Here is a 22,003-nt window from a genome sequence, read left to right on the forward strand (position 1 = left end):
CAAATATATGTTGTAGAGATGACGTCCCCAATCAATTTTAACCAGTTCCTAGAGAAAGAAAAGCTTAAGAGCAACGGTAGCAACTTCACCGACTGGTTCCGTCATGTGAGGATCTTCCTCTCTGGCGGAAATCTGCAATATTTGCTTGATGCACCGCTAGGTGACCCTCCTGCAGAAATTGAAACCGATGAAGTAAAGAATGTTTACGCGACTTGGAAAACTCGGTACTCTCAAGTTCAGTGTGCCATCCTGTGCAATCTGGAAGCCGATCTTCAAAAACGTTTTGAGCACCACGATCCTCATGAGTTGGTCAATGAGCTGAAAGCTATATTTGAAACTCATGCGGCCGTGGAATGCTATGAAGCATCGAAACACTTCATCTGCATGATGGAAGAAGGCAGCTCCGTTAGTGAGCACATGCTCGCCATGACCGGGCATGCGAAGAAACTCAGTGACTTGGGAATAGTGATTCCTAACAGACTGGGGATTAATCGTGTCCTTCAATCACTGCCACCAAGTTACAAGAACTTTGTGATGAACTACAATATGCAGAACATGAACAAAGAGTTACCTGAACTCTTTGAAATGCTAAAAGCTGCTGAGATTGAGATTAAGAAAGAGCACCAAGTGTTGATGGTCAACAAGACCACCAGTTTCAAGAAACAGGGCAAGTCTAAGGGAAAATTAAAGAAGGGTGGCAAGAAAGCTGCCATGCCTCCTATGAAACCTAAGAACGGCCCTAAGCCTGATGCTGGAGTGCTATTACTCGCAAGGAGAAGGGACACCGGAAGCGTAATTGCTCCAAGTATCCGGCTGATCCGAAGAGCGGCCTTGTCAAGAAGAAGAAAGAAGGTATATCTGATATACATGTTATAGATGTTTATCTCACTGGTTCTCGTACTAGTACCTGGGTATTTGATACAGGTTCGGTTGCTCATATTTGTAACTCGAAACAGGAACTAAAGAATAAACGAAGACTACTGAAAGATGAAGTGACGATGCGCGTTGGAAACGGATCCAAAGTCGATGTGATCGTTGTAGGCACACTTCCTCTACATCTACCTTCGGGATTAGTTTTAAGCCTAAATAATTGTTATTTTGTACCTGCGTTGAGCATGAACATTATATCTGGATCTTGTTTAATGCAAGACGGTTATTCATTCAAGTCTAAGAATAATGGTTGTTCTATTTTTATGAATATTATCTTTTATGGTCGAGCACCTGAAAAGAATGGCTTATTTCTGTTAGATCTCGATAGTAGTGATACACACATACATAACATTGATGCTAAGTGAATTAAATTGAATGATAATTCTACTTATATGTGGCACTGTCGTCTTGGTCATATTGGAGTGAAACGCATGAAGAAACTCCATACCGATGGATTACTTGAATCACTTGACTTTGAGTCACTTGATAGATGCGAAGCATGTCTAATGGGAAAAATGACTAAGACTCCATTTTCTGGTATGATGGAGCGAGCTACAGACTTATTGGAAATCATACATACCGATGTGTGCGGACCAATGAGTGTAGCATTGCGCGGTGGTTATCGTTATGTTCTAACCTTCACAGATGATCTGAGTAGATATGGGTATATCTATTTCATGAAACATAAATTCGAAACTTTCGAGAAGTTTAAGGAATTCCAAAGTGAAGTAGAAAATCAACGTAACAAGAAGATTAAATTTCTACGATCTGATCGTGGAGGTGAATATCTGAGTTATGAGTTTAGCATGCATTTAAAGAAATACGGAATACTTTCACAATTGACACCGCCGGGAACACCACAACGAAACGGTGTGTCCGAACGTCGTAATCGAACTCTCTTAGATATGGTTCGTTCTATGATGTCTCTTACCGATTTGCCGTTATCATTTTGGAGTTATGCATTAGAGACAGCCGCATTCACTTTAAATAGAGCACCATCAAAATCCGTAGAAACGACACCGTATGAATTATGGTTTAATAAGAAACCTAAGTCTGTCGTTCCTTAAAGTTTGGGGTTGCGAAGCCTATGTAAAGAAGTTACAACCGGACAAGCTAGAACCCAAAGCGGAGAAATGCGTCTTCATAGGATACCCTAAGGAAACTATAGGGTACACTTTCTATCACGGATCCGAAGGCAAAATCTTTGTTGCTAAGAACGGAACCTTTCTTGAGAAAGAATTTCTCGATAAAGAAGTGACTTGGAAGAAAAGTAGAACTCGATGAGATTGATGAATCTTTACTCGTTGATCGAGTAGCGCGATGCACCGAAAACTGTTCCTGTACCGCCTACACCGGCAACAGAGGAAGCTAATGATAATGATCATGAAACTTCGAACGAGGAAACTACTGAACCTCGTAGATCGACAAGGGAACGTGCCACTCCTGATTGATATAATCCTTGTCTAAATATCATGATTGTGGACAACAATGATGAGGACCCTGCGATGTATGAAGAAGCGATGATGAGCCCAGATTCCAACAAATGGCAAGAAGCCATGAAATCCGAAATGGGATCCATGTATGATAACAAAGTGTGGACTTTGGTAGACTTACCTGATAGCCGCAAGGCTGTCGAGAATAAATGGATCTTCAAGAAAAAAACGGATGCTGATGGTAATATTACTGTCTATAAAGCTCGACTTATCGCAAAGGGTTTCCGACAAATTCAAGGAGTTGACTACGATGAGACTTTCTCACCTGTAGCGAAGTTAAAATCTGTGAGGATTTTGTTAGCAATAGCTGCATTTTTCGATTATGAGATTTGGCAGATGGATGTCAAAACGGCGTTCCTTAATGGAGACATTGAGGAAGAGTTGTATATGGTACAACCCAAAGGTTTTGTCAATCCTAAAAATACTGACAAAGTATGCAAACTTTAGCGTTCAATCTATGGACTGAAGCAAGCATCGAGAAGTTGGAACCGACGCTTTGATAAGGTGATCAAAGACTTCGGGTTTATACAGTGTCATGGAGAGGCCTGTATTTACAAGAAAGTGAGTGGAAGCTCTGTAGCATTCCTGATATTATATGTAGATGACATATTATTAATTGGGAATGATATAGAACTATTAAGCAGTGTAAAAGGTTATTTGAATAATAGTTTTTCAATGAAAGACCTTGGTGAAGCATCGTACATATTAGGCATCAAGATTTATAGAGATAGATCAAGACGCCTAATAGGGCTATCACAGAGTACATACTCGGACAAGATTCTAAAGAAGTTTAGAATGGACGAAAGTAAGAAAGGGTTCTTACCTATGTTACCAGGCAAGGTCTTGAGTAAGACTCAAGGACCGGCTACGGCAGAAGAAAGAGAAAGGATGAGTCAGATCCCCTATGCTTCGGCAGTAGGCTCTATTATGTATGCCATGCTATGTAGTAGACCGGATATTGCACATGCTGTTAGTTTGACTAGCAGATATCAAAGTGATCCAGGGATGGAACATCGGACAGCGGTCAAGAATATCCTGAAGTACTTGAAAAGAACTAAGGATATGTTTCTTTGTTATGGAGGTGACCAAGAGCTCGTTGTAACAAGTTACACCGATGCAAGTTGGAACACCGATCCCGATGACTCTAAGTCACAGTCTGGGTACGTGTTTATATTGAATGGTGCTGCAGTAAGCTGGGCAAGCTCGAAGCAGTGCACGGTGGCGAAGTCTTCAACAGAATCATAGTACATAGCGGCTTCAGAGGCTTCATCAGAAGCGGTATGGATGAAGAGGTTCATTGTAGAGCTCGGTGTGGTTCCTAGTGCATTGGACCCAGTAGTCATCTACTGTGACAACATGGGTGCCATCGCCAATGCACAAGAACCAAGGTCACACAAGAGGCTGAAGCATATCAAGCTGCGTAATCACTCGATTCACGAGTACATCGAAGATGGAGAAGTAAAGATTTGCAAAGTACACACTGATCTGAATGTAGCAGATCCGTTGACTAAAGCTCTCCCTAGGGCAAAGCATGACCAACACCAGAATGCCATGGGTGTTAGGTACATTACAATGTAATCTAGATTATTGACTCTAGTGTAAGTGGGAGACCTGTTGGAGATATGCCCAAGAGGCAATAATAAAAGTGGTTATTATATATCTTTATGTTTATGATAAATGTTTATATACCATGCTATAATTGTATTAACCGAAACATTGATACATGTGTGATATGTAAACAACAAAGAGTCCCTAGTATGCCTCTTAACTAGCTTGTTGATTAATGGATGATTAGTTTCATAATCATGAACATTGGATGTTATTAATAACAAGGTTATATCATTGTATGAATGATGTAATGGACACACCCAATTAAGCGTAGCATAAGATCACGTCATTAAGTTATTTGCTATAACCTTTCGATACATAGTTACCTAGTCCTTATGACCATGAGATCATGTAAATCACTTATACCGGAAAGGTACTTTGATTACATCAAACGCCACTGCGTAAATGGGTGGTTATAAAGATGGGATTAAGTATGCGGAAAGTATGAGTTGAGGCATATGGATCAACAGTGGGATTTATCCATCCCGATGACGGATAGATATACTCTGGGCCCTCTCGGTGGAATGTCGTCTAATGTCTTGGAAGCATATGAATAAGTTCATAAGAGACCACATACCACGGTACGAGTAAAGAGTACTTGTCGGGAGACGAGGTTGAACAAGGTATAGAGTGATACCGATGATCAAACCTCTGGACGAGTAAAATATCGCGTGACAAAGGGAATTGGTATCGTATGTGTATGGTTCATTCGATCACTAAAGTCATCGTTGAATATGTGGGAGCCATTATGGATCTCCGGATCCCGCTATTGGTTATTGGTCGGAGAGAGTACTCAACCATGTCCACATAGTTCGCGAACCGTAGGGTGACACACTTAAGGTTTGATGTTGAAATGGTAGAACTTGAATATGGAATGGAGTTCGAAGTATTGTTCGAAGTCCCGGATGGGATCCCGGACATCACGAGGAGTTCCGGAATGGTCCGGAGAATAAGATTCATATATAGGAAGTCATTTTATAAGATTTAAAATGATCCGGAAGATTTTATGGAAGGTTCTAGAAGGTTCTAGAAAAGTCCGGAAGAAATCAATTTGGAAGGCGGAGTCCCGAAGGGACTCCACCTCCCATGGCCGGCCAACCCTAGTGGGGGAGTCCAAGGTGGACTCCACCTAAGGGGGCCGGGCACCCCCCACATGGAAGGGGGGAATCCCACCTCAAGTGGGAGTCCCACCTTGGGTAGGTTTCCCTACTACATGGAAGGTTTTGGGTAGGGGTCTTATTCGAAGACTTGTAGTCCAACACTTGGGGGTTCCACCTATATAATGAGGGGCCAAGGGGAGGGGGCCGGCCACCCCAAGACCACAAGATGGCCGCACCCTATAGTGGCCGGCACCCCCCTCTCCCAAACCCTAGCCGCCCCCTCTCTCCTCCACCACTCCCGCACGCTTAGCGAAGCTCCGCGGGAGTTCTCCACCACCACCGCCACCACGCCGTCGTGCTGCCGGATTCAAGGAGGAGCTACTACTTCCGCTGCCCGCTGGAACGGGGAGAAGGACGTCGTCTTCATCAACACCGAACGTGTGACCGAGTACGGAGGTGCTGCCCGATCGTGGCACCGTGATCAAGATCTTCTACGCGCTTTTGCAAGAGGCAAGTGATCGTCTACCGCAGCAATAAGAGCCTACTCTTATAGGCTTTGGAAATCTTCAAGGGTGAGTCTCGATCATCCCCTCGTTGCTCCCGTCTTCTAGATTGCATCTTGGCTTGGATTGCGTTCTCGCGGTAGGAAATTTTTTGTTTTCTATGCAACGAATCCCTACATCATCACCCACATATCGCTTGTTTGGTTTGAGTGGCTTGACTGCTTGCATACCAATCATGCAGCTTTTTGGGGTTGAATTCATCAACGACCTTGTTATTTATTTAAGCATTTTCAAGTTTAGGCTTGCAATTGTTCTTTTGAAGATAGACTTAATAACTGTGGCATAGCCGGAATGGTAACTAGACTGCCACCTGGGTTTGATCTCACGAAATCTTATAATAAAATAGCCAAAGGATTCTTTCCCTCCGGTCTCTTTATTATTTTCAAGATAGACTTAAGATACATGACACTTTTACTCACAAATCAACTCATGAAATCCTCTATAATAATAATCGCAAGTAATCTTTCCCTCCGGTGTCTTTAATTTTTTTTGTTAAGATCGTCAATTTTATTTTTCTTGCGGTTTTCGGATTTATCGAGTTTGATTTGTATGTAAAAAGCATTGGTTGGTTTATGAGACATGTGTTGCACGTGTCTATCTCGAAGTGCCTGCTGGCTGCTGCCGCTGCACATCGGCTATCTCGGAGTGCCTGCTGCTGCTCCAAATATCCTCCACGTCCAGCCACACACATCAATTGAGATCAGTTGCACGCCTGCACAGGTCTGGTAACGCCGCCATCTTCACACATTGTTCTATGGATATAACGAATTGAGGTTTTTCTAGATAGATCGCCTGCGTCTAGGTGGTTGGGCAAAAAAAAACTTAGTTGAGCAATTCGTTTTCTCTCCGCTCCTTCGTCTACTGGATTTTGACTGAATAGTCCCACTTTGCTGCCTACATTGAGTCATACCGGTTCATATACGTCGGTAGATGCCTGGAATACCGGCAAGGAATCAACAAAAAGCATCACCATTGATTGGTCAAAAATTATAATAATTACGATTCCGAGGGAATTATAGTCCCCCTTGTGTTTGGCTGCCCTGTATCAATTGGATTATGGATTAAATGGGCAAGGAAAGACTGGCATGAAGCATAGCTCTGCGATTAAACGGGATTTGTAGGCTCGTTGAAAATCGGATAGAAGTAAACACATTCAGCATAAAGCATGACTGTCTTCAATGCGAAGACCTCCACGACGAGCAATGTGCTCCGTAGGGCTGGGGATGATCTTGCTATCTGGAGGTGGAGATACAAGATCCATGACCGCAGATGGCTAGACACTCTTCATAGTTTCCTCCTGTCTGCTGCTATGTTTTGTGCTCTAACCCCCATGCACCCCTCTTTCCCACTTTGTACGGATGGTATGACTGCCAAGTCACCTCGAATAATATAACAAGTGGTGGGGATTTATTATCCTCCTTAATTCTCGAAAGAAAAAGCATGATCGCCGCTAGCACCAGGCTGATCTCTCGGTGGCATGTGAAACTAAACAACACATGTTTTTCTATTTTATTTTTTAAAATACTATTTTCATTAATAAACTTCTCTATGACTTAAAAAATGCCCAGTCCGTTCCTAAATATAAGACATATAGTTATTCGAGAAAAAATCTAGAATATAGCCTTTAGTGCGACACACCACTTGGAGTGCATGACCGATGGCTATTTATTTGTCTATTTGTAGTACTCTCCTCTTATAATACTCCCTCCGTTCCTTTCTATAGTGCCTATAGATTTTTGGCATTTGTTTCAGAATATAAAGTTGTAACTTAGCTTTTTTTAATTACCCCCTCCCCGTTCAGCTCCCAAATCGTCCAGCTCCCAAAATTGTTATGGTAAGTAAGGAAGATATGGATTTCCCAAATTTTATGTTGATCTCAAATCGTTTAGCTAGGGGTCTTGTGTAAAAAATACTCTTACGCTAATTTCCGTGCCAAAAAACAATATGCAATATAGAATGGAACAGAGGGAGTAATATTTATACAACTCGTATATAAGAGAAGAGCTTTTTTTGTCGTAACCAAGACTATCATCGTGTATTTGAGTATTCTAAAATACCCTTCACAAGTTCACATGCCTTTTTTATAATATTACAAAGAGTAACATCGGTCATATTCATGTATGGAAGGTATTCTTACTCTCATCCTCATATAAATACTCTCCAGCTCTTATGCGGATATATCGCTGCCTAAAAATATCAGCATCGACACCACTGGCCTGACGATGGAATTTTTTACCCAGGTCATTATCGAAGATTTGCTAAGCTCATTTTGTATGTTTGACACAAACGCTGTAATTCAAGGTTGTCTCTGGATATTTATGAGTGTTGTTTGGACTAATATAAGGAAAAAAAGTATTACTTCAGTTAAACCTGTGTTTGCAGCACCCATGCTTTGTGAGACAATAATACATCCAAAAAGAGAGGTTATTGAGTTGACAATTATGACGGTTTAGAACACATTTATGGAACTACCGCGGAAGAGTAACAAGAAGACCTAGAACATGAAACCACGCAGATGCACAACAATGAAGTCTTGTTATTGCGTTCGGTATTACCATGTTGTAGTACATTATGACAACCTTGATTTGTTCTGAATTCTCATAGTGAGTTGTGAATTATATATGTGCATTAAGAAATAAAATTTAAGGACCCGTGGCAACGCACGGGCATTTATACTAGTTTTAAATAAAGGGAGCATCTGCGCCCAGGAGCAAAAGCACCATGTCCGTGCATGTGAGCATATTGTATTTAATGTCTAGATGGTCGAGGAAGCCTAAATGAGGAGTGAAAACAACACATAGAGACAGCAGGTACCAGAATCTTCAAAGAACCATCTTCATGGGGCAAGGTATGGACTTTTATCTTGGTGGCTCAGCTTCTGCATTGACTGAAGATACCACAGCGCCCGGAAGAGGGATTTATTGTCTAGCTTGTTGTAGTATCAGAAAGATAGATCCACCTGAAAATAAATATACATAAGTACACATAACGATTTTTTTTTTCTGCACATGCTTGCATTGTACAAATGTTATGTTACCAAGAAATTCCGATCTTTGTAAACATTGTACCACAAGGTTAGAAATTAAGGAATCACCTTCTATAATAGAATGATTGCAGGCTTAATTAAACATATCAGTAGTGAACTGGCTTCTCTGCAATCACATGGTTCTGCTAACTGCACTTATCTAGCCAGAAATCTCCATGCCAGCTACGACCATGCTGATGTACTATGTTCGCCATACTAACGGGATTTCAAACGTTCAGGCGGATTACAATTTTCATCAAAATAACATACGCCCACGTGGATCCATAAATATGTGAGAATTTTCTAAACAGAATTGTGCAGAACTACGATCACTACCAAACCAAGCAGTATATGCACAAAAGTCTGAACACATCTAGGCTATAAGTCTAGGATGAAGCCGACCTTAAAAACAGCCAAGCCTTTCATTCACAAATCACCCACAATTAAACTGTGAGACCCTTAAACTGCAAACACAAAACTCAATCGCCATAACCAAAGGTAGAATTAGATGGTGGGAATTAACCTGCTGGTATAGGTCCTAGAGGAGGATGGCGACGTTGTTCTGGTAGTAAGAGATGATGTCGGCGGCGTTGAATTGGTCTGGGTAGGCCAGTGGCGGCTCCAGGAAATGGACACTGTGTATTCGTTGCAAAAAAAAAAATCTCAAAGCACTATGAGAAAAAAACAAACGCTATCTATAAGACATGTGGCCATAATTTCAGTAGCAGTATAACAAAAACTTTCAAGTAACAGTACATAATTTTAAGACCATAAATCTATAATAATTATCAATACTACAACAATTGTTCAAGTAACTCCTTACTATCTTGGTCATTGACAGCATACCTCGATATGGAAATCCGCATGCCAAGATCATGTTCGAGTCCCTCCAAATCTGCTTGTGTTTGTTCATCATCTTCATTAGTTGCTTCATCATCTTCTATAATTAAGGTTGGGTTGTACCGTTGCTCTCCGCTTCACCTTCTTTGCTTTTGAAGCTTTATCCCACAACGCAAATAGGCTACTGATAGCAGCACCCTTTTTCTTCATCTAAATTACAAGAAAATTAGTCAATTACGAGCTCCCATCTAGCGGCAATTGGTAGTCTAGGTTGGATGTTTACACCTAAATTAGTCAATAACACACAAATAGGCTGGACGTTTGCAACTTACAAACTTACAAACAACTAATATAGTATTGCAATACTCCTAAGTGCTAATCTGATGCAGGCATACAAATTGCAAAATCTGAAGGGAATAGGAGAGATCATGCGAATAAGAGGTAACCCCAATCCTGGCCCTTGATGCCGCACCGTAGAGGTCCCCTGCAGGCTGCCGGCCTGCCGCTTTTTGCCTATCGTCGCCGCCGCCGGTCGACAGCTCTGCTTCCCGCCGGGTCGCTTCGCCTAGGGTTGCCGCCGCCCGCCTATGCGTTGTGGCTTCGTGGAGTTCATCCGAGCGATGCGTTACGTGGCTTCTGTGCGTGAGCAAACCAGGATTGGTTTGGATTACTGGACCGTTGTATGTGCCACGGGCCATATGAGTAGTACTAAAGAAAAATTGCTCGAAATCTTTGGTAATCACGTGAATACAGGGGAATAACCTGGCGCCGCCAATGGTAGGCGATGGCGAAGCTCGCCAGGGCCCTAAATCTCTCACTATTTTGATATCTCGCATCGACCAATGCAGCTACTGACTCGAGGCTCGAAGCAGTCCTATAATGGCGGAAGCGGGACATGGAAATGATGTTCGTCCGGGGAAGGGGAGGGTAGAGGTCGGCGAAGTCATGCTCAGCCTCGAAGGAGAACACGGGCTGGGGTTAGGTCGTCGGAGGGACTGCATGTGGGGATGAAGGACGAGCGACAAACTCCCTCCGTCTTGTAGCTTAAGGCGTAAAATTTGCAGCACACCGATTAAGAAGAGTTATGCACCTTAATTTTTACCCGGAGGTGCCCCTATTTAATAGCCAACACAGTTAATATTGCTCCCACTCATTCCTTGCATGCATCTCCTTTTTTTTGAACTGTGCATGCATCTCCTTGTTTCAAGGCCAGCCACACAGCCAACCAACGAGGGATTAAATCCATGCGCATCCAATAACTACCCGCAGCGTCTCCTTTTTTCTAGCGCGAGGAATATTTGGCGACGGAATTGCCTATCATCAAGTCCCAGATTTTTGGTTCTACACTTATTCTTTATCCATTCCTTTTTTATAACTTCCTTTTTTGTGTGGTGGAATCTGTGTGACATCAGAATATAGATCGACGGTATGGATGCTCTCAATCTCCTTCATCAAACGCGTTGTACGACCTACGATCAACTCCAATATAATAGTATAAAAAACCAGGATCCAACCAAAGATCTGTGTATTAGTGCATCTCCAGCGGCGCGACGCAAACGGACGCTGAGCGACCGTTTGTGTCCACCGTGACCGGAAATGTACACTCGGCGGTCGCGGAAAATGTCCGCTCGGTCCTCGCACGGGCCCGCCTGGCAGCGGCACAACTGTTTCGTCTTCCGCGGCATTACTTCCGGGCGGCGCGCTGCAGCCTTTGCAGGGCCGCGTTAATGAAGTACCTCGGCTTCCGCGAGCGTGCGCAGCGTCGATGCGTCTTCTCCGCCAGTACTGGCACCGAGGCGTCGCTTCGGCAGTCTGCGGCCGCGTTAATGGCGATGCCTCGCGTGGCTCGCGGCCGTCGCCTACCTCTGCGCACGTAGTAATGGCGATGCCACGCGTGGCGTGGCCGTCGCCCTGCCTCCGCGCTATATATACAGGGGTCACCATGAGCACCTCCTCCCCACAAACCCTAGCCGCCGCTGCCGTAGCGCCGCTTCCTCTCAAGCAGATCCACCATGAGCAGCGCCAGACGCGGCCAGGCTGCCGCGCCTCCACCTCCACCTTCACCTCCCACTCCACCTCCTCCGGCGTCGAGCTCCTCCGAGGAGTTCGACTCTGACGACAGCACGAGCGACCTCCTCGACCCGGTCAGGGACGCCGTGGCCCTGGCACTCGCGGCGCAAGAAGCAGAGGAGGAGCTGGCGGGCCACGCGGCGTTGGACGCCGAGCTGGAACAGCGCAGGCTCGCGGCTGCCGCTGCAGCCGAGGACTCCGACTCGGAGATATCTTGGTCATCCGATGACCCTGATGCGCCGACGCCGGAGGAGAGGGCGGCGGAGCGGCCGGGCCCTCGTCGAGTCTTTCGAGACGCTCAAGGACGAGGCCGCCAACGCGAGGCCGGAGCGAGTGCTCGCAAGAGGACGCGGCGGCGCACCGAGCCATAGCGGCCGCGCGGGAGGCGGCGGAGAAGCAGGCGACGGAGCGACGCAACGACGGTGCCGGCCCGTCAGGAAGCAAGTAGTCTAGGCCTATAGATCTACTTTGTATAGTTTTTATGCATTTTTATGTACTACTTTTAATGTTTGTACTATGTTGCAATTCAAAAAATGGGCCGCCCCGATGGGAGCACACCCAGACGCAAACGGACGAGCGGACAAAATATGTCCGCGGGGCGATGCAAACGGACACTCGCGACCATTTTTGGGCTTCCGAAATGCGTCGCGCTGCCCTTATCTTCTTGTGGTGAAAGATGCTTACCCAGAAACAGTCTGGCCGGGCCAGGAGCTTGGCCATTTCGTTCAACTGCAGCGTAGCGAGACCAGCCCAGGCCTCATTTCCCTTTCCGGCCAACCAGGGCGAAACGCAGGCGCCACGAAACCTCGAAAGAGCAGTGGCTACGAAACCACGAGGCGCCACAATCACAGCCGTCCGTCCAGCGATCGAGAGCCGAGAGGCGGCGGCGGCCGCAGATAAACCCTAGCCCCGCCCGTGCCCGCCTATATAAAGAGGGGCGACGGAACCATCCCTCATCCTCCTCCACTCCACCCCCGCCCGCCGCCGCTGCTGCTTCGACCTCTTCGTCCTCTCGGGAGTTCAAGCGAGGTAACCCATCCTCGCCGTCCCGATTCTGGTTTCGTTTGTGTGCCTTCTCCTCGTCTGTAGATGGATAGATCGAGCGCATGTATCTGGTAGATCTGCTTTGTTTGGTATCTGAGCTTTGTCGTATGAACTGGTTATCTAGATCGACTAGTTTTGCTTGCTCTGCTTGGTTGGATTTCGAGCCTATCGCTTGGATTTGTTCAACCGGTAGCTTAGCCTCTCAGATTTCCACGGTTTCACCGTGGTTTTCGTTGTTAATTGGTACCATGGTGCCGATCTTATATCTTAGCGGTCGTCATGGGTAGATCTATTCATATATGCCTCGATTCACGGTTAAACATCTTATTAAAATTGAATTAAACATGCCTCACCAGTTTATGGTTTATCCTTGTCAGATCTGTTAAATAATTCTGCTGTAACTGGTAATCGTAGTAGAGTTTTTCTTATTCATGTTGTTAAATTAGAGCTTGCTATCTGCAAGTTGGTTCCTCCTAGTTTAGAGTTCGTTGCTGTACTGTTTGCGTGGTAGCAATTTGGAGATGCAATGAGTGCCCATTGTCTAATGGTAAAGACTGAAGGCCTCCATGCGGGGCCTTCTGATATAGGTTCGATTCCTATTGGGTGCGTCTGTTGACGTTCCTTGCATCTCCACTTTGCTCTGATCCTGAATTACCTTGTTGAGTATTTGCCTTGCCTGCTAATCTTGTTTACTCGGATTAGATCAGCTTGGCTACATGACATGGTATTCTGGACATAGGGTTATCCTAATACTGTTAGCACCCACCTGTATATCCATGTTTTAGTTGTGATTCTGTTTTTCACATGTTTTTACTAGCACTGCTTACATACTTGACATGTTGTTCTACTTTTCTCACATCAGTTGTGTTCTGCCTTTACCTGTTGAGTCAATTGTTGACCGACAGATGTTCTGTTCGCTTTTATTGATGTTCAATTGTGTTCTGTACTAATTTTTGATTGTTTATGCAGTTAGTTAACTGCTCCAGCAGCCATGGGGAAGGAGAAGATTCACATCAGCATTGTGGTCATTGGACATGTCGACTCCGGCAAGTCCACGACCACTGGTCACCTGATCTACAAGCTTGGAGGCATTGACAAGCGTGTGATCGAGAGGTTCGAGAAGGAAGCTGCTGAGATGAACAAGAGGTCCTTCAAGTACGCATGGGTGCTTGACAAGCTCAAGGCCGAGCGTGAGAGGGGTATCACCATCGATATTGCCCTGTGGAAGTTTGAGACCACCAAGTACTCCTGCACCGTCATTGATGCTCCTGGTCACCGTGACTTCATCAAGAACATGATCACTGGTACCTCCCAGGCTGATTGTGCTGTGCTTATCATTGACTCCACCACTGGTGGTTTTGAGGCTGGTATCTCCAAGGATGGCCAGACCCGTGAGCACGCTCTCCTTGCTTTCACCCTTGGAGTGAAGCAGATGATCTGCTGCTGCAACAAGGTATACTTTGTTTGTTCAACCTGTGTTTGTCCCTCAAGCTACGTGATGCCACCTGTGTTATACTAGTCTTTAACTTTGTTCAAACTTGCTGCATGATCTTGATGCTATTTATTAAGTAGTCCCTGAATTGTTTTCTTTTGCCTCATGATGTTGATGCTTGTTTCTAGTGAACATGATCTGTATGTAGTGTTTCACATTTCATTACTGTTACACATTGTTTGGCTGTTAAGTCTGTTGTTCACTGAGATGTCCTACTCTGAATAGACTAGACTGTCTGTTTTCAGTTGTCTTGTAAGATTGCAGGAATATGCCAGTTCTACTTCTATTACAATCCATGCAGTTGTTCTTTTAGTTTGTTCTGCTAATTAATTCCTTCTATTGTAACAAATACGTCTTTTACATTTGTTCTAATTGTTCTGCTGTTCTTTTTTTCACAAGCATGTGCTGCCTGTTCGTTTCTATTTATTTCGTTCTTATACATGCCTTAAGTAGTAAGCAGCACTATCTTTGAAACTAATGTGCTTGTTCTGTTCTTTGTAGATGGATGCCACCACCCCCAAGTACTCCAAGGGCCGTTACGAGGAAATCGTGAAGGAAGTCTCCTCATACCTGAAGAAGGTCGGCTACAACCCTGACAAGGTCCCATTTGTCCCCATCTCTGGGTTTGAGGGTGACAACATGATTGAGAGGTCCACCAACCTTGACTGGTACAAGGGCCCCACCCTCCTTGAGGCTCTTGACCAGATCAATGAGCCCAAGAGGCCCTCGGACAAGCCCCTGCGTCTTCCCCTCCAGGACGTTTACAAGATTGGTGGCATTGGAACTGTGCCGGTGGGGCGTGTTGAGACAGGTGTGATCAAGCCTGGCCAGCTCGTCACCTTTGGCCCAACTGGGCTGACCACTGAGGTCAAGTCTGTGGAGATGCACCACGAGTCTATGCTTGAGGCTGGGCCAGGTGACAATGTTGGCTTCAACGTCAAGAATGTTGCTGTGAAGGATATCAAGCGTGGGTACGTGGCCTCCAATGCCAAGGACGACCCCGCCAAGGAGGCTGCCAGCTTCGTTGCCCAGGTCATCATCATGAACCACCCTGGTCAGATCGGCAACGGCTACGCCCCAGTGCTGGACTGCCACACCTCCCACATCGCCGTCAAGTTCTCTGAGATCCAGACCAAGGTTGACAGGCGATCTGGTAAGGAGATTGAGGCCTTCCCCAAGTTCCTCAAGAACGGTGATGCTGGTTTCGTGAAGATGATTCCCACCAAGCCCATGGTGGTGGAGACCTTCGCGCAGTACCCTCCTCTTGGTCGCTTTGCTGTGCGTGACATGAGGCAGACTGTTGCTGTTGGTGTGATCAAGAGCGTGGAGAAGAAGGACCCCACTGGAGCCAAGGTGACCAAGGCTGCTGCCAAGAAGAAATGAGAAGATCCCTGGTGGTTGTCCACTGCCACACCTGTGGTTGTGGCGGTATGTGGTGATGGTAGTCTTGTTAGCTGAGTTGAAAACTGTTTTGGTTATGTCTGTTGAGCAGCCTTCGTGCTGTTATCATTCTATCTTTCGTTTGTGTTGGTGGAACAATATCATGCTATGTTCGATTAAAGTTGCTACCCCTTTATATACTCCGCAGTTTTGAGTCTTATTATTTGCATTAGTTTGCTGTTCTGTTCTTATATTTAGCCTTGCATTTAGGGTAGTAGCTTGGTAGCTTATCTCAACTGGCTGGCAACTTTGCATCTTATCTCGGAAGTTTCAGTTGCCCAGTATTTAACTTAAGTTGGCAACTTTCTACTGCAACTTAGGATATGTATGCATTGCATTTTCGATAGTAACTAGCCACTTATCTCTAGCTTTCATCTTAAATCTTGACCTGCTATAAACTACTCTCCACCTTCAAATATCTATCCGTAGTTGCAGTTCACCAGTAACTTGCTAGTTATGAACTTGGCATCTTAAATCTTTAGTTGCAGTAGCCAGTACTCTGCTATATGTTTTCTGTGCTGATAGATTATTGTTTAAAGTAGCTTGTTTTCCTGCTGAAACGTACTTTCGTATGATTCATTGTGCAAGAACTGATTTTTTCTTTTGTCTGCAAAAATCTACACAACTTTACTCGTTTGTAATGTTGGACTGTTATACTGTGTGTTGAACTCGTTTGCCACTTATCATTCTGGATGTAGCCTGCCATGTCAACGCAACAACAGGCATGCTAAGCTTCCAAATCTCCTATCTGTGTAAAGCATGCCAAATTCGTACACGAGCTTATTTGCATCACATCTTTCAGAAACATTTGTGTTGTTTCCAGTAGTAACTGCAGTATGTTATTCCTCTCTCATGCATACCTCTATGAGCCAAAATGATTTCATGTCTTTCCTCCAAGATTCTTGGTTACAAAGTGAGTGGGGTCTGCCTCACGCTAGAAACACGTTCATTCTTGTCCAGCCAAATCTGCCTCAAGATGATGTTAACCGTAGTATTGAAGATTTTGCAGGGAGAGTAGAGTTGTCATGCCACACCTGATTGGACCGTTGGAGCAGGAACAATCAATCACTAGGTGGGAATGTGGGATATAGTTCGGGTCTCGAGGAAGGGCCAATGAGGTTGATGTCATAGCCAGCCAAACCAATATATATTTTCAGACAAAAGTGTTTGTTAAACCACACCTCATTTGTACCCATGAAAAAACTTCGTCTATGGAAGAACGCTTGATACGCTAAGGAGCCCTGACAAAGGACAATGACACTGAGCTTCCACACAAATTGATCGTCATCTTTAGGGTTTACGGGTATTTGATTGCATTATTCCCACAAAAGACATATTTGGCATCACCCTGATCGACCGCTCCTCTCATTTTGTTCAAGTGTGAAGTAATGTGCTAGGGGGAGCTCTACTTCTACCTTTTAGGAAATCTTCCATGCACATACTATAATATTTTTATCTTCATACAAAAATAGGGAGGATGTAAGAACAATTTTCAAGTAATTTTGTTTTGGCTAAGATGACGACGGAACTAGAGAAGGGACACATTACCTACGGGATTACTACTCAGATATTAGTCCTTTACACGGTGATGGATGATGCATGGAGAGCCCCCATTTCATACGTTAAACATGTCGGTGGTTTTATTTTACATTTCTTTGAACTTTATTTGAGTCAGTTGGAACTCCATACCATTATGAGGGGTGATCTCGATGAGCTTGATCGGGATGATCTAAAAAGAACATATACATATTCTTCCGCCAAGTATCTCGGCCATAATTGTAGAGATGAAGATAGTCCACTTGGAATGGTAGCTTTTGAAGCATTTTTGGTCGTCCGGTTTTCGTTTGGTTGGACGAGCAACACTAAATGTATCCCTTGCTCAACCGAGCCACTACGTAGCATCGAACTTGTCTGCCACCAGGCATGACCTTATCCATCGATATGCAATTAACCACGGCGAAAATATGTGCGCCGTCCTTGTTGGATGCTGGAAATGCTCATCCACCGGCCAAAACATTTTTGCAGGCAACTTCAGCTTCTGCCATCCAAAAGATGCGCCGGTTAAGAGGGGATTTTCTGTAGTCTCGTGTCCATCCCGCTTGCAATTTTACTTACATCGTATGTGCATCATGTCACAAAGCTCGTTAAAGGTATAAAATGCATACATGCATCTTCACAAATAGAAACACCAAATTAGTTTTGTAATAGGAGGTTGAGAAATAGGTACACACAAGTAATCATCGTTGGAAGTGGCAAACTCCGCAATGTTCTTGTTTGCCATAACTCTATTTTGTGGTTCTTAGTTGTGACAACTTTGTGATTGTTTTTGTGTCTCTTCTCGGTGGCTACCCTTATCGTTTATGTGGTGTAGGTGACAAAGTAGTGTTTTGGATGCTTTTGCCTGAATCAGCCATCTAGTGAGAACTCTATTATATATATGTTTCCGATGTATCTTTTAGTGGTTTCACTACTAGTTTAATGGTTTTTGCCTCTTCACTAACAAATATTTATAGAAAACAAATAAACCATGTATTCTTGTATGACTTCTAGGTACTACACATTGTAAGGAAGATGAAAAGACATATATAATGGGGTGATTGGAAGGAAAATATGTAACTTTCCAATCGAAGGGAATTCCTCCAAGCGAAATGGAAGCTTTAACAACATGCGGTATGGGCAGGCATGCTCATACACACGTCGCCACCTTTGCCTTATCAACATAAGCAATTTTTGTAAAGGAAGAAGATCGAAAACCACGGAACGTCGCACAAGAGATACGAAAGTAGAGGAAGGAGAAACAAAGGAAGAGAGCTTCACTTTGATCCATTTCGCCCCCTTGAATCATTACATGTAAGATGTTTACCCTGATGCAGTTAAGTTGTGCTTATTCCCTTTTTCAGCGAGAGGAAATGTAAAGAGTGGTTGTTTGCATCACCTAAAAGAACAATTACCTCTTAGGAAAATTGATTTAGTGCATTCAAGACTAAATATTTCTTGTCTTGAAAAATTATGCACTTGAATTCTAATGCTACAAGTTGTATGAAGGAATACCAGAAGCCACTAACACTTGTATGAAAAATAATAAAAGATGCCATAAGAAACTGCCTCAATGGGATGGAGGAATGGTTAAGCATTTTATTTTATAATTATTTACACCCTCTTTGGAAATCTATGCTTGACACTCGCGCAAAATGAACCTTCATGGGAAAAGAAGCAACAATTGCTAAGAAACTCTTCAATGATATGCAAGAGAACCATGCCCCATGCCATGTGAAAATATCAATCGAGAAAGGTAAACTTCATCACGGAAGAAAATAATAAAGGTCTTCAACAAAATTTTATGAGCTAATAGGCACTATTAAAGGTAAGGAAGAAATTCTAAATTAATTTTATTGCTCATAATATTTTCAATTGCTTCAAGGAGTCAAAATTATGACTCAAGTTAGAAAAATCCTTTTACTAATCCGGCAAGTGCTCAAACAATTATAGCAACAACAATAGAACCACCAACTGTAATCACCCAACTATTGATGAAACTGAAAAAATCTTTTTTCAGTGCTTAGACCGAGCAGAATAATACCTTTGTGAAAAGGTTAAAACTCAATGGACCGAGCAGCGAGCAAAATAATACCTCTGTGCACAGTTAAAACTTATTTGACCAATCAAGCTGTTGGACTAAAAACAAATGTGCATGTTCTTCCAGACCGTAACGTAATTTGGAGGCGCAAATAATTAAAATGGCTGAGAACTTAACCTCGTACTCGGGTAAGCCGAAACCCAATCTAGTAGAGAGTGCCAAGATGATGAGGAATACTGACGAAGAAATGGCTGAAGGCTGAAGAGCTTGACTATTGTTAGAGCATCTCTAGCTGAGCCCGTAAATCACGCCGAAAACGTATTTTTTCGGCCGATTTATGGGTTCAGGTTGAAAGTGGCGCAGAACAGAGACTAAACTCGCCGTCCAACCCAAAAAACTTTTTCAGGCGCCCGAATAGTTTAACACTCGACCTCTATTAATACAAACCCAAAGACAGTTTACATGCGCAAAACTGAACGGATTTCTCACCGCTCCTCCAGCACCGCCATCCGTACAACCACCTCCAGCCGGCGATTTATGGCTGCTTTGTTAAAATTATGCACCGCTGACCAAACTCGTCGCTGCAGGCGCCGCGCGCGGCGGACGAACACAGCAGGCGGCGCGATATCAACTAGCAACGCGGCCAAGCAGCAATCGCGCGGGCGGAGCAAGCTGTCACACCCCAACTTTTGCAACCTTGTTTAGTTATCCTTAGTGCAAAAATCAGGGGGAACAAAAACTTTTTCTAAAGATTAATTAGATGAATTGCCTTGATCTGTGTGAATGAAATGCCTTGATCTGCTGGTAGAGGAATTATCTTGTTGTGCTTGTCGAAAATTTGTCTTGAGCTACCTCAAAGAACAACACCTCTAGTAGTAAAACAAGTTAGCAACTCACTGAATAAAACACATGTGTGGCCTTGGAGACTTTTCTACCACTACCTAAAACCTTATGTCACTTTTGATTGGTGTTTTCCCATAAGTACCTCAACTCACATATTCTAGTCTCAAGAAAAATAGTGAAGCTATGGTTACTCTTATATGACCTTAGCCTCACCCCTTCAAAATTATTTGAAGTTTTTGACAAAATACAAAAACTCTTTATTTTGCTAACTCAAAATTTTAATTCTTATGATCTTGCCTTACACCTTTGGTTCTCAAGGGGCTATGATCACTTCCGGTCATGGTAGCATAAAAAGGGTTCCAAAATTATTTTGGGCTCAAACTAATTTCCAAATAGCTTACCCTTATTTTGGGTGACGTCAAAATTTTATAAAAGGTTTCTAATATGTATTTTTAGTTTCCTAAAATATAATGGAGTGATCGGTATTTTCATTCTACTACCATAAAGGATCATTCTACTCTTCTAAAACCCCTTCTTAAACCCTACCCTTACTTGATCATGTTTGAGCACTTACTTCAACAATTGCATCTTGTTTTCTTTGGTACTAGCTTGACTTTGTGTGGTGAAATGATATTGTATGACTCTTTTGGCTTGGTTTAATGGTGAAAGTATAGAGATGGTAAACCTAGAGGGGGGGGTGAATAGGTTTCTACAGATTTTAATTCTTTCTTTGCAATATTAGGCTTTGCGGAATATAAAGGTGAGCCTAATGCAAACTAGGTGAGGCAACCTATATGAGGATACAACTAACTCGAGCACGAAGGCTCTCTCGAGCGATTAAATCACAAGTAAGGAGTTCGGTTAGAGATAACCGATAGCACGCGGAGACGAGGATGTATTCCCGTGTTCCCTTCCTTTGCAAGAAGGTACGTCACGTTTGGAGGGGTGGAGGTCCCACGAAGGATTCCCCACGCCACGAAGGCTCACCCTATTCTCCGGAGCCTATCCCACGAAGGAATAGCTCACTCACTTGTGGTAGACTTTGAGGTAGCCTCCAAACCTTCACAATCTTGCCCGCAAGCAAATCCACAGCCCGGATGCTTCCGGACTCCTCTTGCCCACCTAGGGTTTCCAAGGAACCCTAGGAAGCAAGCTTCTCGATAAATACAAGGGGGAATGAGATTTGGCTTGGTAGAACAGTAGATCGGGTCCTCCTCTAGTGATTCCCCGGAGGGATTTGAGTTTGGGTGGAGGAGGAGGGAGATCGGAGGCTTTTGGTATTTCTAGTAATGGAGTAAGAGAGAGAGAGCTCAAGAACAGTTTGTAGTGTAGTGCCTAAGTGTTCTGAGGTAGGAGAAGGCCTATTTATAGTGTTCTTTGAAATATGGCCGTTGGTCACTTGCCACCTCAGCTTTCTTCTCGTCAAACCCGGTCAACCGGACCAGTGACCGGACTGTCCGGTCTGGAGTCCGGTCAGACCGGACCAGTGACCAGACCAGCCGGTTGTGATCGGATGCTGGGCCAGATCCTCTTTTTCTTCGTCCAGGAGCTCCTCCGGTTGGCGCCCGGTTGGCGCCCGGTCGACCGGACCGTACGCCGGACTCGCCGGTCTGGAGGCCGGCTGACCGGGCGGCAAACCAAATTCTTCAGGCGTTGGTTTGCAGCCCGGTTGGCGCCCGGTCAACCGGACCGCACGCCGGACCAGCCGGTCTGGAGCCCGGTCCAACCGGGTGACAGACCGGATTTCTTCTGTAGACCCCTTTTCGATTGTTGTTGAAGTGGGGGGTCTCCTTTAGCCTTCTTGTTCCTTTGATACACCATTTATGCCTCTTTGCCTAATACCTGAGATAATCCTTATAAACATATTAGGTCAAATACTCTAGCACGGTGTCATTGTTACCAAAATAATGGATAAGGGTAAAATACCCTTACAATCTCCCCCTTTTTGGTATACGATGACAAACCGAGCTAGAGTCAC

General features: G+C 44.2%; 1 protein-coding gene across 1 annotated transcript; it reads left to right on the top strand.

The window, feature by feature from the left end:
* The first annotated feature begins 12,529 nt into the window (after positions 1-12,529).
* Positions 12,530-15,765, top strand: LOC124671962 (elongation factor 1-alpha). Its single transcript, XM_047208273.1, has 3 exons — positions 12,530-12,658; positions 13,643-14,126; positions 14,667-15,765. The coding sequence occupies exons 2-3, from the start codon at positions 13,665-13,667 to the stop codon at positions 15,546-15,548; spliced, it is 1,344 nt and encodes a 447-aa protein (XP_047064229.1). The 5' UTR covers positions 12,530-12,658; positions 13,643-13,664; the 3' UTR covers positions 15,549-15,765.
* Positions 15,766-22,003: the final 6,238 nt, after the last annotated feature.

This window comes from Lolium rigidum, chromosome 7 (assembly GCF_022539505.1).
Source record: "Lolium rigidum isolate FL_2022 chromosome 7, APGP_CSIRO_Lrig_0.1, whole genome shotgun sequence".
NCBI lineage: Eukaryota > Viridiplantae > Streptophyta > Magnoliopsida > Poales > Poaceae > Lolium > Lolium rigidum.